This window comes from Poeciliopsis prolifica, unplaced genomic scaffold (genome assembly GCF_027474105.1).
Source record: "Poeciliopsis prolifica strain line A6 unplaced genomic scaffold, Auburn_PproV2 SCAFFOLD051, whole genome shotgun sequence".
Taxonomy (NCBI): domain Eukaryota; kingdom Metazoa; phylum Chordata; class Actinopteri; order Cyprinodontiformes; family Poeciliidae; genus Poeciliopsis; species Poeciliopsis prolifica.
The window spans coordinates 1,898,606-1,915,397 of record NW_026562426.1 but is presented as its reverse complement, the minus strand read 5'-3'; the positions used below and the strand labels follow the sequence as shown (position 1 = coordinate 1,915,397).

Here is a 16,792-nt window from a genome sequence, read left to right as displayed (position 1 = left end):
GTTGCATGTTAATACAACTTACCATTTTCACATAGCAATAGATAGCACAAGGGCGCTGGTAATTACCGGAACATTGGAAATGAGTGGAAAATTGGAACCAACCCAGAGGGAGGTGTTGACAGGATATACTGGTTGATAAGGATTTATAATCTGAGAAGAAATGTTTTCATAAGGTTGTTTGCTGCCGATCCTTGGCCTGATGTCGCACACCATCAATGTTCAATGTCACATTTAAGATGCCAGGATAAGCAAGTAGGCGCTTTTTTTTTCTCTTATCCATCATTCAAAATAAACCAACTTCAGCCTGAACTGTAACTTATAAATGGAAATTTGTAAAATATATTTTGCAGAGTTCAGTAGCTGTGAAACCAAACACCAAAATGGCTCAAACAAAACAAGGTTTACCTTATTCCTGTGGTTTGTCTACACATTTTTTTAACAATGGTAAAGTAAGATGAGGAAAAAGCTGATAGAAATGCTTGTCATAAGGAGCCAAAATAAATAAATAATGTTACTGCTCTCTTTGACAGTGATATTCTGGGGGTTATCAGGACCAATCAGTTACAGCTTATTTAGGATGATTTAATCCTAAATAATGAATTTAGAATCGTTTCTTCAGGACAAAGGCCGTAAGAGCCGACAGAAATGTTTCGTCTTCTGCTGGAGGCTTTGTGAGCCGTCACTAAAGGGAATGAATTAATCTGCAAAGTGTTATGATGAGTGGGAATCACTGTAAAATGAATGCAATAAACTTGCAGCATGTTCAGAGTTTATTGCTCTTTTCTCAGCACTAAAACTTGAGACTTTATGGAGGAGTAAAATGCAGAAAAAAAGACTAGAATTACACCAAAATAATGATGGCCTGTAAAAGAACATTTTTTCATACAAATAAATAATAATAAAATCAATAATAATAATAAATACTGGTAGAATAAAACAGAAAATATAAACAGAGCAGTTAGAAAGCAGAAAAATGCAAAGAGTTATTTAAATATATGATTTGAGATTCATCTTCACTAATTAATGTCTCATCATAAAAGTGTGAAAATTCTCAACATTACAATTGTTACAAGACATATGTTATTCAGTCTGACGTAAAACATGCATGGTTATATTAACCTACAGAGTTCTGTGTGATTTGTGTACAAAACTGCAGTTTAGCTCACAAACTGCGTTTGTGTGAATTCTTTTTATAGTTTTTGTTTTCAAATAATCCTATGAGGATTCAACACTATTGGACTTTGTGACCAACTCTGGTAGGAAGCCAGAGGTGTAACATTAGTGCAATTTTCTCTTTGATGAGTGGCACATTCATCTATATGCATTTGGCCCTACTGTGGACACAGTTATGTACTTGAATAAACTGAAAATACACCTCTAGCAGATTTTCTTTAAGATGAGTATTGTGAGACAGTGACCATCTCTCCCAAGATGAGAGTCTTTCTGAGTAATGAAAGGTTCATTTTTTTTAAAACATGTTTTCTCTCTTCCTTGCAGGTTGAGGCTCTTCATTTTTACTTTTGAAACAACACAATGCAACATTTCATTGCTTTGTACATGTGACAGTGCAATGACAATAAAGTTGAATTCTATTCTATACTATTCTAAATATCTGGCAAGTCGTGTACTTTCTCATGTCGTGGTAATAATCACAGTTGGCCACCACAGTCAAAAATGCTAAAGCCATTTTTTCATCCCAGTCCAGCCCTGGATGGGTGAGAATTATGGGAAAATGAATGCAATAAACGTGTGACATACTCAGCGTTTTTATAACACGTTCATTGCTCTTTCCGCATTAAAATCTTGGACATTGGACTATGGGTGGGATCACTGACATTACAAGTTAGTCTTCTAACTAACTTGTAATGACAGTCACTTTATAGAGCGAAGTGTCCTGTGATATGCGGACACTTTATGTTGGAAGCACCAGGATTTAAGATTCAAGATATTCAACATTCGTCTTTGATACTTCTAGGAATATATTTGGACGATGGCATTTTCTTTTCGTGTGTTGATGATTTCGGCTTTAATAATTGGCTTATGTTCATCTGATGGTAAGACTGAAAACTACTTCACTTTCACATTTTATATAAATCCTTAATTTATGTTTGATCAGGATTTTAAGAAAGAACATCATTCATACAATATAATGAATATGGAAAAAGTATTCTCCTCTGAAACCTTTAGCTAGACAAGTTACACCAAAAGATTAATCATTTAATCAATATAACTGTTTGACAGAGTTATATTTGTCAAACATATCAAGTGGAGAAAAGTTTTATTTTATTTTTATTTTCTATCTAGGGGCTGCACCTGCTTGTCGTTGCAGGGTCATGGGGTTGGGGAGACTTTGAACTCCCAGCTCCATGGGAGTTGGGTAGCGCTGGAAAACATTCAGAGCAAATTTAGTGAAAAAAAAACTATGTTGGAAAATAGTCATTTTAGAACAAGGTGTTTTTAGAACAGCTTTCTGATAGCCATTCTGTTATCAATATGTTTATTTCCAGAATATGGTGAAAAATAAAGTTTTTAGACTGTTAACCATAGAAAAAATCAAACTAAATCACCAATAAATGGCTGTAAGGTGGAGTATAACCAGAAAATGACTTATCCCATGACAATAGATAGATAGATAGATAGATAGATAGATAGATAGATAGATAGATAGATAGATAGATAGATAGATAGATAGATAGATAGATAGATAGATAGATAGATATAGATAGATAGATAGATAGATAGATAGATAGATAGATAGATAGATAGATAGATAGATAGATAGATAGATAGATAGATAGATAGATAGATAGATAGATAGATAGATAGATAGATAGATAGATAGATAGATAGATAGATTTGTTTAGTTTTAAAAGAATCAAAGCATAAAATAATTAAACAGCTAATGAAAAACATAGCATGCCAGTTAAACTGTCTTCTTCATGGTCTTTAGTTTTAGTTCAGAGAGCCACTTTCCCTGTCAATTTAGACTGTGATTGTAGGTCATTCGTAGCTGAGGGGGCAGCAAGTTTAAAGGCTCTCTTGCTCAGAACTGTCCTAACTCTGCAGCCTCCCTTGATTCAACAGAAATGTTCAAATATGCTGACAATTTGTCCGTAAGGTTTAGATTGTTGTTTTGTGATTGCCTGTTCAAAACAGCGGCTGTGCTGTCTTGTGGCTTAATTCTCTGGTCTGATGAGCCAATCTGGAAAACTAATTTCAGACAAAGCTTCGAATACTTTGCTGATGTCTTATTACGTTTCAACATTTTCCTCATGATATTTGATATTTGTCTAAATTTTAAAACATTCAAAAAATGTTAGTGTTTGAAAGGTAAAGTGTCTTTTTCAAGGCTCCTAAATTGTGACATTATACAAAAAAATTAGAATGAGACTATATTCCAGAATTATTTATTTCCATTATGACAACATAAGCGATTCAGTTGAAAACTAAGCAAGTGTGCTGGATCTAATCACTTACAAAAGAAAGAATTAACCTACTCGTAATCACTAATGTATTTGTCTGATTATTGAAAAAAGACATAAGCAATTACAAAAATCCAACTGCTTAAAGGGAAACATGAGGGGAAAAGCAAATTATTGCTCAGATTATCATTAGCTGATTAAACAAAATCTAGCTTTGTCAAATTTTCTTTCTGTTTGAAATACAACTCCAAAGCTATTTGTTAATAATCTAGATTTTAATGTTAATGTAGAACAAACTGCAGCACAAGAAGGAAACAACTGAAATCGCTGACTGGAGATTTGAGACGACAGAGCAGAAAGCACACAAAGAAACAGACGAACTAATGTGGGATTATTATCAATGTTCATAAAGCAACACATTGTATTGCTTCATGTTTTGCATTATCTCAGCCAACACTTCCCTTTAAGAAGGCATCACAACTAAACAGTATGCCAGACCAGGTGTAGCTCTGTTATTATTATTAGTAATAGTATTATTAGTATTATTATTTTTTGGATACAGGGGGCAGTGGTGGGTTGTGACAAATGAGCTTATGGCACACAGTACAGCATGTTTTATAGAATCTTTAAAATTATACATTGTTTTCATTTTCTTTCATTTGAATATTATGGTATGATAAATGTGATCCTGAATAACTGAGGCAATATTCAAAAATATTGATATCCCTATCATTTTATTTCACAGATATAGTACCTGAGAAGACTGGTGTCGTTCAACAATCTGCAGAATCTCAGAATGTTGAATCAATCTCTGTTGAACCAACCTCTCCACCTGTTGAAGCAACTTCTCCACCTGTTGAACCCACCTCTCCACCTGTTGAACCAACCTCTCCACCTGTTGATTCAACGTCTCCACCTGTTGAAGCAACCTCTCCACCTGTTGAACCAACCTCTCCACCTGTTGAACCAACCTCTCCACCTGTTGAAGAAACTTCTCCACCTGTTGAACCCACCTCTCCACCTGTTGAAGCAACCTCTCCACCTGTTGATTCAACCTCTCCACCTGTTGAACCAACTTCTCCACCTGTTGAACCAACTTCTCCACCTGTTGAAGCAACCTCTCCACCTGTTGAACCAACCTCTCCACCTGTTGAAGAAACTTCTCCACCTGTTGAACCCACCTCTCCACCTGTTGAAGCAACCTCTCCACCTGTTGATTCAACCTCTCCACCTGTTGAAGCAACCTCTCCACCTGTTGAACCAACCTCTCCACCTGTTGAAGCAACCTCTCCACCTGTTGAACCAACCTCTCCACCTGTTGAACCAACTTCTCCACCTGTTGAAGCAACCTCTCCACCTGTTGAACCAACCTCTCCACCTGTTGAACCAACTTCTCCACCTGTTGAACCCACCTCTCCACCTGTTGAAGCAACCTCTCCACCTGTTGAACCAACCTCTCCACCTGTTGAACCAACTTCTCCACCTGTTGAAGCAACCTCTCCACCTGTTGAACCCACCTCTCCACCTGTTGAACCAACCTCTCCACCTGTTGAAGCAACTTCTCCACCTGTTGAACCCACCTCTCCACCTGTTGAAGCAACCTCTCCACCTGTTGAACCCACCTCTCCACCTGTTGAAGCAACTTCTCCACCTGTTGAACCAACCTCTCCACCTGTTGAACCAACTCCTACACCTGTTGAACCAACCTCTCCACCTGTTGAAGCAACCTCTCCACCTGTTGAAGCAACCTCTCCACCTGTTGAACCAACCTCTCCACCTGTTGATTCAACCTCTCCACCTGTTGAAGCAACCTCTCCACCTGTTGAACCAACTTCTCCACCTGTTGAACCAACTTCTCCACCTGTTGAAGCAACCTCTCCACCTGTTGAACCAACTTCTCCACCTGTTGAAGCAACTTCTCCACCTGTTGAAGCAACTTCTCCACCTGTTGAAGCAACCTCCCCACCTGTTGACGCAACCTCTCCACCTGTTGAAGCAACCTCCCCACCTGTTGAAGCAACCTCCCCACCTGTTGACGCAACTTCTCCCCCTGTTGAACCAACTTCTCCCCCTGTTGAACCAACGTCTCCACCTGTTGAAGCAACCTCCCCACCTGTTGAACCAACCTCTCCACCTGTTGAAGCAACCTCCCCACCTGTTGAAGCAACCTCCCCACCTGTTGACGCAACCTCTCCAACTGTTGAAGCAACCTCCCCACCTGTTGAAGCAACCTCCCCACCTGTTGACACAACCTCCCCACCTGTTGAAGCAACCTCCCCACCTGTTGATGCAACCTCCCCACCTGTTGACGCAACCTCCCCACCTGTTGACGCAACCTCCCCACCTGTTGACGCAACTTCTCCACCTGTTGATCCAACCTCTCCACCTGTTGAAGCAACCTCTCCCCCAGTTGAACCAACTTCTCCACCTGTTGAAGCAACCTCCCCACCTGTTGAAGCAACCTCCCCACCTGTTGACGCAACCTCTCCACCTGTTGAAGCAACCTCTCCACCTATTAATCCATCCTCTCCACCTGTTGAAGCAACTTCTCCACCTGGTTCAGTAACTTCTGGCCCTGTTAATCCAACATCTCTACCTGTTGAAGCAACTTCTCCACCTGGTTCAGTAACTTCTGGCCCTGTTAATCCAACCTCTCCACCTGTTGAACAAACCTCTCTACCTGGTTCAGTGACATCTGGCCCTGTTAAACCGACCTCGCCATCTGTTTCAGTAACAACACCTTCTATACCACCTAGGACATGTCACAATGGTGGTACTTTTGATGGAACAATCTGCATATGTCCCCTTGGGTTTTCTGGTGATGCATGTGAAACGGCTGTTCCAGTTATTCCAGGTATTGTGAATTTACTATTGTTAAGTTTTATTCCTCTGAACCATAGATTTCACTGTTATGCGAGAACCCTGTAACTTTGTATGAATGAATGAATTTATTTATTATTTTGTCTTTCTAGATGCATTTAATCGGACAGTGAACATTAACGTGGTCTTCCGGAAAGAGTACCTTGAAGCGTTTGACGACTCATCATCAAATGAATACAAAGAATTTGTAAAATTTTTTCTGGATAAGGTAAATTAATCAACATCAATTTGACTTTAGTTATTTCTAAATGTTTAATTAATAATATGGTCTGCAAAAATAAGTATTTGCAAATAATCATTTATCATACCTCAGTCTGATGATTTAATTATATTTAATTCAGTTTATTTTCATAGCACCACTTAACAATGTTGAATTGAGGCTCTGTCCAAGAAATTCCTATAATTCAGTCACAATCTGGGCTTTAATCTTAATGTAGCACAGACCATAACACACTGAAAAAAATTAATTACATTTAATTAATTTTTTTGTGTAGCACCAATTTACATGTCCTGGGATCCAAACCCAGAGCATCTTTACTGCAAGGCAACAGCTCTACTAACAGTGCCACTGTGCAGTCCATAAAAAAAGTCACATTTTTTCAAAACGTAACAGCACAAGCACCAAGTTAAAGTAAATCTATGTGTTCTACATTTTATCCTAAGAAGACATTATTAAACTCTACATCTAATGCCTATAAACCACTGTCAAATGCTTTAAAAATATTTTTTTACTATTTATTTAAATTTTAAAGGTTTAGTGATCCAATATTCAATATTTCATGGCATTATTATAATAACAACATTTTGGCATCCACTCACATAGACACGCAGCTATAAGTGCAGATATTACAGCTGCAATACCATAAAGTGCGGTAATAATGATAATAAAGTTGACCTGCAACAAACAAGAAAGTTCCATATACTAATATGGTTTTATAATTTTTCATAGCATTCAAGAGAAGACAAAACATTCAACCTGTTTTCCCAAATATTCTTAATTTAAGATAAAAAAAAAAAAACATTCACCAAAACAATACAGTAAAACAGTACAACCACAAAAAAGGAGACGTGTGAACTTGGGTGACAAAACGTCCACTTTGTACATTCTGTTCACCTGTGGTTGATGAAAATGTCCAGGTTTTCATTGTTTTTCAGGGCACCAGTGGGCATATTTAAATTGCCTGGTGCAATGCATGCATTGCAACAGCCTTTCTTTCATGTGATTTCTCCTGAACTGCTGCATAGTGACTGCTTTTTATTCGTTCAGAGATGGAAGAGGCGGTGCAAGCTGCGCTGTTTCTGATGTTTGCAAAGCTCTAGTGTGCTTTTACGAACGAAACAGAAAAAAAGAATTTCCTTTACTCCGTCCGGTGTGGATGAAAATGTCAGCGGAGTTCATTGTGCATACAACTTCAAGGCTGTGTGTGACAAATGTGCCTCAGCTCTCATAGAGGGACACAAAAACTTTTAACAGGCAGTGCAAAGTGACATTACATCCTCACTAATTATTTCTAATATTTTTTGTACTTGTTAACTGAAGTCAGTTATTTACAGGTGAGCTGCTTGCTGTCAGGTTAGAGTAACTCCATGGCGAATACAAAACACGTTCATTGCTTATTTGCACAAAATGATTGTTAGATAATGAGATTTCAGTCTGTTCACTTCTGTCTATTTTGAACTCCTTTCAGAACGATCCGTTTCAGATCCGCTGTCACTTTTGGCCACAGGCTGTTGGCCACGCCCCTTAATGTTGAACTTGCATGTGAAAATGGCAGCAAAGAGATGCACTAATACAGCCATACATCTTTGAAAAGCAGAAGTAGCATCTCCTGCACAACTAATGAGAATGCAGCAGTGGTTTCAGTCAACAACAAAATGTTTCTCTTTTCCAGTACCCAAACCAGCTGACAAAATATGCTGGAGCTTCGCTTTGTTTTTTTGATGATGATCTGGACTAGGCTGTGGTTGCTAGGTAACGATGCAGTGTGACCCAATAATTAGCAGTCTTTTGAAACGGTTTGTTTTCAAGTCCCCAAAAAACATAAAATGTTGCCAAAAACCAGCTGGATTAGTGTTTGAGCTGTTTTTAGAAGCAGTTGAGACTGAAAATGGGAATTTTGCATAATAGGTCCCTTTTCACTATTCTTTCTAGATACTTATTGAAAGCACAGTTTAAATGTGCGACTAAAAGTTTGCTCTAAGTAAGCAGAGTATGATTTAAGCATTTCAGGACTGGACCAGTTGTTCCCTATTGTGGAAAACACAAATGTTAACATCTGTCTGTATCACACCAAAAATGCTACAGATTTACTCAAAACCAGCTCATGGTAAACATGTTCCACTATTTTCACTTACACATTTTAATCTGGAATGCTTTTTTAACTTGCAGTAAAAGTAGAAAATAAAGCAAGAAAAAAAAATTGGTCAAATTTAGAAAATGGGTCTTTGGAAGACAAAGAAAAAAAAACCTCTCTTCCATACACTGAAAAAAATAACTCTTTGGATGACCATAAAAAATAATGGAAAGAACTTCCACCTGATTACTTTGCTTTATTTTTTCTTCACCATGTAATTCTGTCACTCCAATTTAAAGCAATTGTGTTGGATCAACTTAACTTTTAAGGTTGATTCAACTTTAAAAGTTAAGTTGAATCAAATGGGTCCAACCATTTACTATGGTTGGACCCAATGTAATTTAATAGAGCAAGCCCAACTACTTTGTAATGTTTTGCTCAAATAATTGACTTTACTTGATTAAGGTGAATGCAGATTTAGTTGACACCACCTTATTTTACAGTGGTGCCTTCACACCACTTAAATAAGTTGATTCAACTCATGACTATTAAGTTAGCTCAACAAACATGCTTCATGCTGAAAAAGCACTCATGAAATTAGAACTAATATGTTTTTACAAGTGGGATTATTTGTTATGTAGCCACCATCACTGTGTTTTTCTTTTCAGATGAGACCAGTATACAAAGAGGTTCCGCATTTCAAAGATGTTATTGTGACCAGATTAAGGTAAACACGCCATTGTTTATTCTTATTTGCTCAGAATACAGTCAATATATGGTCATTCCAAAAGAAATATTTCAGTAATGTGATTTCAAGCAATAAACTGTATAAAACTTTTTAAATTGCAAAGTCATATTTGACGAGATTCTTGTCGTTACTTCTCTTAGCCGTGAAGATCCTGATTCAACGTTTGATCTCGCTGCAGAGGAGGTAAAGCAGGTTAAATACTCCAGCAAACTAATAATAAACCCGAGTGTGAGCTTCATAGCTCACTAATTTCTTTCTTTATTTTATCTTTATTTCAGATAAGAAAAGTCAAAGCAGAGGTGTTCCACTTGAAAGAAAGCACAAGCAAGTAAATAAGTGGACATGTTTTTTTTGTGTGTTTTTTTTCAAAGCAAAAAGTGAAAACCTGTTTTGTTGATTGAACAAAACAATGCTAAATAGCATCTACCTAAAGAAACTCCTTCATCAGACAGGCATAAATAAATGGAAATATTTAGGGAAAAAGAAAGGATTTTCTATTAATACTTCAGAAAAAGAAACAAAACAAAACAAAAACCTCTATTTTTCTGTTGAAATACATTATTTTTCAAAGGAAATGTTAAAAAATTGAGGTTTAACAACTTCAGAGTGCCTCCATGAACTCTTTGTTGGCTTCGCTAAGTAAGCAAGTTCTTCATTATTGGAACAAATGATATTAATAAATAAAATGAACTCTCTAAACCTTGAGTAGGCCTTGTTCACAGACTTCATCTCGCTCAAACCACACCAGCAGGCCTTCTGCTTACATTGTTATACCGGGAACTTGCCTTAATAACCTATGATGCATCTGCATTTGTGTCCTACTCAATCAACCACTGCCACGACAGAATTGAAATGGTTCAAAGATCCACCAGACCTCACAGACATGTTCCAGCGCCTGCTTACAAAGCTCAGTCTCTTGTGGTAACAAGCCAAGTTCTGGGAAGAGTCTGTTGTTGGTAGAGCTCTTCTGTGCATGTAAAAACCTCAGAAGGTCCAAACCATTTAGACATTTAAAAGTAATGACAAGATCTTATCAATTCTTTAAAAAATTAAATAAAAAATAAAATAAAATAAAGGCAGCCGGTGAAGGAAATTCAATACGATGGGACAAAATGTTCTTTCTGCTTCATCCGTATTGACAGACGAAAAAGAGACACGTCAATCCAGGTAGAGGGAGTTGGGAAAATTCAGCCTAGAAGTAATAAAAGAATTAATAACCATGTCAAAGGCATTTTGGGGAAAATAATTACTAAAAAGGCTCTGATGATAAAAGCTAGATTACTGTAGTGACATGTTCATTTTAAAATCTGGATCAAAGATTCCTAATGGATGTACAGCCAGACGAGTTCAATGATCCACCAACTCTGGTGCTTCCAGACAGCAGGTTGGATTCACCAGATAAACTTCTGTCTTTCTATTGTTTACATAGAGCAATTTTTGCTCTGTCCAAATACTATAGAAGATTCTCTGCTGACTGGGATCAACTCGCTTTTACAGGAAGACGGACTTCCTGAATGTCATGTACATAGTGATGGAATGATGTATTATGCTTTTGGGAAATATACCCAGCTATATGAAAAATGTAACAGGACTAAAACGGAGCCACCACGTCTGAGAGGAGCAGCAGTTGATACTGTCTGATATTTGAAAGCTTATAACATTCACAATATTTTGTGAATACAAACAATAGCAGTGGAAAAAAAAGTGTATTTCATATACTAAAACAGTTGTACCTGTTTTTAAGAGAAGGATTAATATCGTAATTTTAGCTAATTCCGGAAAATTTGTCTCTCCCAGTGTAAATGTCGCACATGAAGTGGTTCTGGAAGTTGAAAACGGCAACCATGAAACACAATATGATGAGGGCTATAAAGAGATTGGAAAAACACTTAATAATCTGAAAGGTAATATAAAAAAAAATATTCTTAAAGAAATCACAACTCAAATTCTCAGTGATGCTTATTTTTTTTCTGTTGAGCTCAAGTAACTGTTTTCTTTCTTGTCCCATTATTAGATTCTGATAATATCACAAATTTCAGAACGGCCGAAGAAGAAGTAGACAAGGATGGTAAGTGTTTCAGCACTGTATCGGCAAGCTATGTTTTACTTGTAAAAACAATATTATCATTTAATAACAGTCTGTGAGTGAGCATTGGGTTGGGTTAGCACACAAAAAGGAGTTTCCATTACATGGAGTACGTCATGTTTGAGGGAAGAACGAGGTTCAAGGAATATGTCAGATTAGTTTTTTTTACCAAGACCAATGTGATTTGTGAATATTTCCAAATGTAATTAAATTACTAAAATCTTGTAAGAAATATTAAGCAGAAAGTTTTTATGCTTTTATGAGCATCTGCACATGATTAATAAAGTTAAGGCAGGTTCTCACTTCTCATGTTTTATTGGTGTATTTTAAATTAAGCTGCTGTGTTTCATCAACTGGTGGATGTACAGTTTGTGTGATCACTTGTATCGGACAATTGGTAAAAGGTAACGCTCAGCGAACAAAGTTCGGCCTACATTTGGACAACAAAACCCCAAAAAACCCACAAAGTCCTACACACATTTAAGTTTTTCAGACAGAAAATATCTTTTTCAAAGCCCTGGCTTTCCAAATGATCCACCTCTGAACACATCTTCCAGTCATAAGAAGTTTCTTTACAACACTGCAATTAGTGACTCTTGCTCTGAAGAACCGATGAAGGTCTTTTAAGCACCACCACCCACAATCTTTGTGCTGACCTTAATTATATGCTCTTCAACCTCATTTTCTCCTCTTTCTTGCTGTATGTGAGTTCTTTCTGGGTACTCTGGTTTACCCCCAGACATGGATGTGTAAGTCTGCGGCTGCCTCGTTGTGCCCTGCCTTGAATGTGTGTGATGAAGTAGTAACCTGTGTACCCTGCTGTATCCTGTCTCTGTCTCATGGTCTCTGAAAGGAGTTGGGAGGATTAAGTTGGCATGATCTTACTAAAATCTTCTGTCTTTTTTCTGTAGGTTTTTGTAGGAAAGCAATGCCGGACTCGGATGTAGCTCCATACTTCAGTCTTTATGAATTAAAAAATCGCACAATCGTCTGTAGAAGCAGATGTGACAAAGAGCATGACGAATCTATAACCTGCCATAATGGGGGGACCTGCAACATCTACAAAGTTTTGGGAGAGATCTGCATGTATGTTGATGTGTTTGTTTCTTTAATACTGATTTTACCAGACAGACAATATAACATTTTCACTTTTCCAATTTCAACAACTCTGTTGCTATAGAGATGAAGACTCTAACTCAGAAAAACTGCAGTTATACTTTTTCATCCATTCATTCATTTTATTTTGGTAAACTGTCCACATCACCAGAAACAACAAAGAAATAACAATAAACAATAAATAACCCACAATTTACCCTTTAACCTACCAGGATATTTTCACAATACATATATAAATCTAAATAATAGCGTAAGATTTTATCATTTTACATCTTAACGCTCTTTTAAAGTTTATTTAAAAAGAACATAACTTAAATTCATCACTTAGTTTGTTCCACAATTTCACACCAATAACTGAAATACATCTAGACTTTATCTGGCTCTTCTCTTTTGCACATTCAAATATAAACAAACCTCGCAAATTATATTTATTCTCTCTTAACTTAAATAATTTCTGAATACCTGAATGGAGACTTATTAGTCAAACTTAATCTATATTTCCAAATGATGAGAGAGCTGCTACAGTAAGTACATTCATGAAGGTCAAAATAGACAAGCAGTCTTCCAGGAACAGAGCAGTTCTTCAGTCCTCACTACCGTTTATTTAACTTTAAAGATGTTTAATTGAAGATACTGTCCTGTGCTCCAGTTCAGTGCATCACAGTCGACCACGCTGATTTGGTGCATGTCAGTTAATAAGCATTCCTGCTCAAGTACTAAATAAACCGAAGGAAAAACATAACTTTTAGCGAACAGGTTGTTATACGATTTAGTGTTTAGCATCTCAATTCTATTTTTCTATCAATATTGAAATAATGTATTACACTTTGTTGAATGTCTTTAATTGTGTTTTGATTTATTCCTTCCTTAGATGTGAAAATGTGAACAACACCTGGTACTTGGGAGAACGTTGTGACCTTCCCATACAGAAAGTTGCGTTTTATGCAGGGCTTAGTGTGACCCTTGCTGTCCTGTTAGTTGCTGTGGCAACCCTGGTTGCATATGCTGTTGTCAACAAACGCAAACACACAAAGTAAGTAAGCTGTGATATGTTACAAAACATGACACCACTAACAAAAGGGATAAAAAAGACTTGGTGTTTCGTCTTATGCTGAAAACGTTCTTTGTACTTCACATTAGCAAGCAGAGCTTCCTACAGACATGGTGTCGTGTTACATTAAATTAGTGGTAGAGAAAACTAATTCACATGGAAAACTAAAGTCACCAACTCAGGGAGGCTGGGATGGAAGAGACCATTAGCTTGGGAACAGTAAAGAGTCATTTGTGGGTTTTTGAAGGGGGTCACACACTTTTATTCTACTAATCTTTAAATACAGAAATGAAGTATTTTTTTACTGAGTGCTTCTTGAACAACCAACAAATGTTGGTTGTTCTTGCAGCAGTGTGTGCTGCACACACAGAAAACGATGCTTCAGCAAGAGATTTGTTTTTGTTAGTTTGTTAATGTCATTCTTATTTAGCTACCAACACCTTAGCTGATCTTACAGCAAATAGAAAAACTGAAACATATCCCAGCAGCTTCCATGTTGACTAATTTGAGAACGTGTATGATGGACGGATTGCAAATAAAACATAAGTGAAATAGTGTTCATGGTTAAAGGTTATAGGCACTGATATCACTCTCAATCCAAGCTGATTTTCGGCTCAGCAATAATCTAAGAACAGATAAAAATTCTCAGTATTTTACTTAAACTCTGTTTCTGCAGAAAGAAAGACATAAAGCAGAAATTGGTGAACCAGTGGTTGGATGATGACTTTGAGTGGTCCAGAGCTGCAAGTTCACTAGACAAACAAGGAACAAGTAAGTTTCTAATCCATACGCACTGTATGTGTGCAAGTGAGTAATAGAAAAGTGTCAAGAGATATAGAAATTGGAATATGATTGATTTTTTTTCTTTATTAACTATTTATATCTGGGCCTAAATAAGTAGGGAAACTAAGAAAAAAATGTGCTTGCACAAAAAAAAGTGTTTTTTCTTTTTGAAAATACATGTTGGAAGTATTCTAAAATAATTTGGAATTGCGGAACTCATAAAAAATACTAGAGATTTGTATGCAACATTTATACTATTTAGTCTGAGTTTAAAAAGTAAATCTTTGGGTACAAATGTGTCACGTAAAGTTATGGAGAAAATGAAGAGACCACTTAAAATGATCAGTTTCTCTGATTTTCCTTCTCATAGTTATATGTTTGAGTAAACTGAACATTGTTCTTTTATTCTATGAACTACTGACATGTCTTTGAGATTCCAATCAAAGATGTTCTATTTGCAGAAAATGATGCAGCTCTTTCAGATCCCAAATAATGCAAAGAAAACAAGTTCATGTTCATTTAGAAACATTAATCCCAATGTTTTAACTGAGGAAGAATTCAGAAATCAATATTTTGTGGAATAACAGTGAGGTTTTCAACAGACTTCAGAACAATGGTCTCTTCATTTTTTCCAGAGCTGTATCTCTTGACACTTTTCTGAATTTTACAAGAACCCACAATGTCATTCGATCCAATAAAGCACAGATAACACATTAAATCCCTTTGAACAATAGAAAGACTTTGACAGTGCTCATTCTGGTGGAATGTGATGTGAGTCATCCATTGAAGTTTGCATTGTTTTGGCATTTCTTGGATATATATATAAGACCCTTTTCCTTCACAGAAAACAGATCAGTTATGTACGGGAACCAGCAGATGCCTTTCACATCTGGCAGCAATCAGTCCAACCCGTCACAACGCAAGTTTTCACTGCCGCAGAACCTGCACAGATACGACTTGTCCTTTCCTAATCCTGGATATGACAAGGCTCCCATGTCACCCTCACCCTACATGGATTCCCAGTTCAATCTGCCGGTTGGTGAAGACAAACATGAATTTCTGGTCAAATTTAATCATGAGGTTGCCCGTTTTCTGACTTGTTCTTTTCTTCTGTTGTTTTTCTGAAGATGAGGATTCTCAGGCCAGAGATTCGGGGATCCTGGGATGTCTAGGCTCAGCAATGATCCATGAAGAAACTCCTTCTTGTTTCTGTTTACCTGCAAAATTAGAAAGATCTGAATGTTTTGTTATTTATGTGTCTCTGTGGAGGTTTAGATGCTTTTAGATGTTTCTTCTATAAGCTCTTGCTTAGAGTTAAATCTTTGTCATTGTTGAAAATATGACAGATATTTAAGCTCCCATACCTGAAATCCTAGGTTTTTGTACCCTGGCAAAGGAAATCTCACCCAAAACAAATTGTTACTACACAAACTGGAACATGTTTGACTAATCAGCCAGAGTATTGCTAACAAAGCCTTTGAGCAAAGCAAGCAGTTGATCAGACAAAAGCAACAAATCACTGAAGATCTTGGAACTTGTCTAATAACACACAATATCACAAATCCTGTGACATTGTGTGGATCAACCCAACTGCATTGTAAAATACCAGTTTATGAAAAACATCTTGAACTGAATACTCTCTTCACTTATTTTCCATTTCTTGAGTCAGAATAAGGAGAACATTTAAGATTGTAATTTTTAGTTAATGTCAGGAAAAGCACTCTACTAAGTATTATTTCATAGGATGAGAATGAATAAAGTCCTAATGATGATGCACATTTTACTGTCAGTGCTTTCAAAGCAGTTTGTTATAATCCAGCTGTGCTTTATGTTGTATATTAAACTGTAAATGTGCCCTTATTTAATGAGCCAAGTTCACTCAGAATCAGTGTTGACGTGTTGGACCCACACCAGAGTGCTGGGACTGTCCTCCATACAATTTAGCTGTTAACCCTCCGCAGGATCCTGGGTTTGTACTTTAGTCCTCAGTTATTCTTTATTTTGTTTAGCTCAGCCTTTGACCTGTTTTACTTTAGTTCGACCTGTTCTTTGGTTATTTTACCCAGATCGTGTTATTAATTTATTGTGTTTAGTTATTCTTCGTCTCACTTAGATTCATATTTTTAAGCTCCTCTGTTTGTGTTTTCCTCCTCGGTGCCGTTTCCCTCGCAGCTGCAGTCAGTCAGTAATGAGTCCATTTTTTCACCAAACTCTTTCAATATTTAACCAGTGCATTGTAAAATATCAGGACTTGTTCACGCAAGTCCTGGTACTTCTCCTAGGATTTGTTCACACACAGCCAGATTTGTGATGAACTCAACAGACTTTTATGCGATTTGACCTTGTATTAACGTGTAACTTACATTTAATATAACAAAAACTGTGAATAATAAAACCTCCAGTCAAAGTGAA

At 36.9% G+C, this 16,792-nt stretch overlaps 1 protein-coding gene across 1 annotated transcript; it reads left to right on the top strand.

Moving 5' to 3' along the window:
* The first annotated feature begins 1,871 nt into the window (after positions 1-1,871).
* Positions 1,872-16,792, top strand: LOC129378236 (uncharacterized). Its single transcript, XM_055058530.1, has 13 exons — positions 1,872-2,054; positions 4,168-6,276; positions 6,395-6,510; positions 9,265-9,323; positions 9,485-9,527; positions 9,623-9,672; positions 11,142-11,248; positions 11,359-11,412; positions 12,342-12,516; positions 13,418-13,579; positions 14,274-14,368; positions 15,225-15,415; positions 15,508-16,792. The coding sequence occupies exons 1-13, from the start codon at positions 1,991-1,993 to the stop codon at positions 15,550-15,552; spliced, it is 3,270 nt and encodes a 1,089-aa protein (XP_054914505.1). The 5' UTR covers positions 1,872-1,990; the 3' UTR covers positions 15,553-16,792.

Excerpts from the sequence above, each read along its gene's own strand:
- LOC129378236 (XM_055058530.1), top strand. The coding sequence starts at position 1,991 with ATGGCATTTTCTTTTCGTGTGTTGATGATTTCGGCTTTAATAATTGGC. Across the intron at positions 11,249-11,358 it reads AACACTTAATAATCTGAAAG|ATTCTGATAATATCACAAAT; the intron begins GTAATATAAAAA and ends TCCCATTATTAG. Across the intron at positions 12,517-13,417 it reads GTTTTGGGAGAGATCTGCAT|ATGTGAAAATGTGAACAACA; the intron begins GTATGTTGATGT and ends TTCCTTCCTTAG.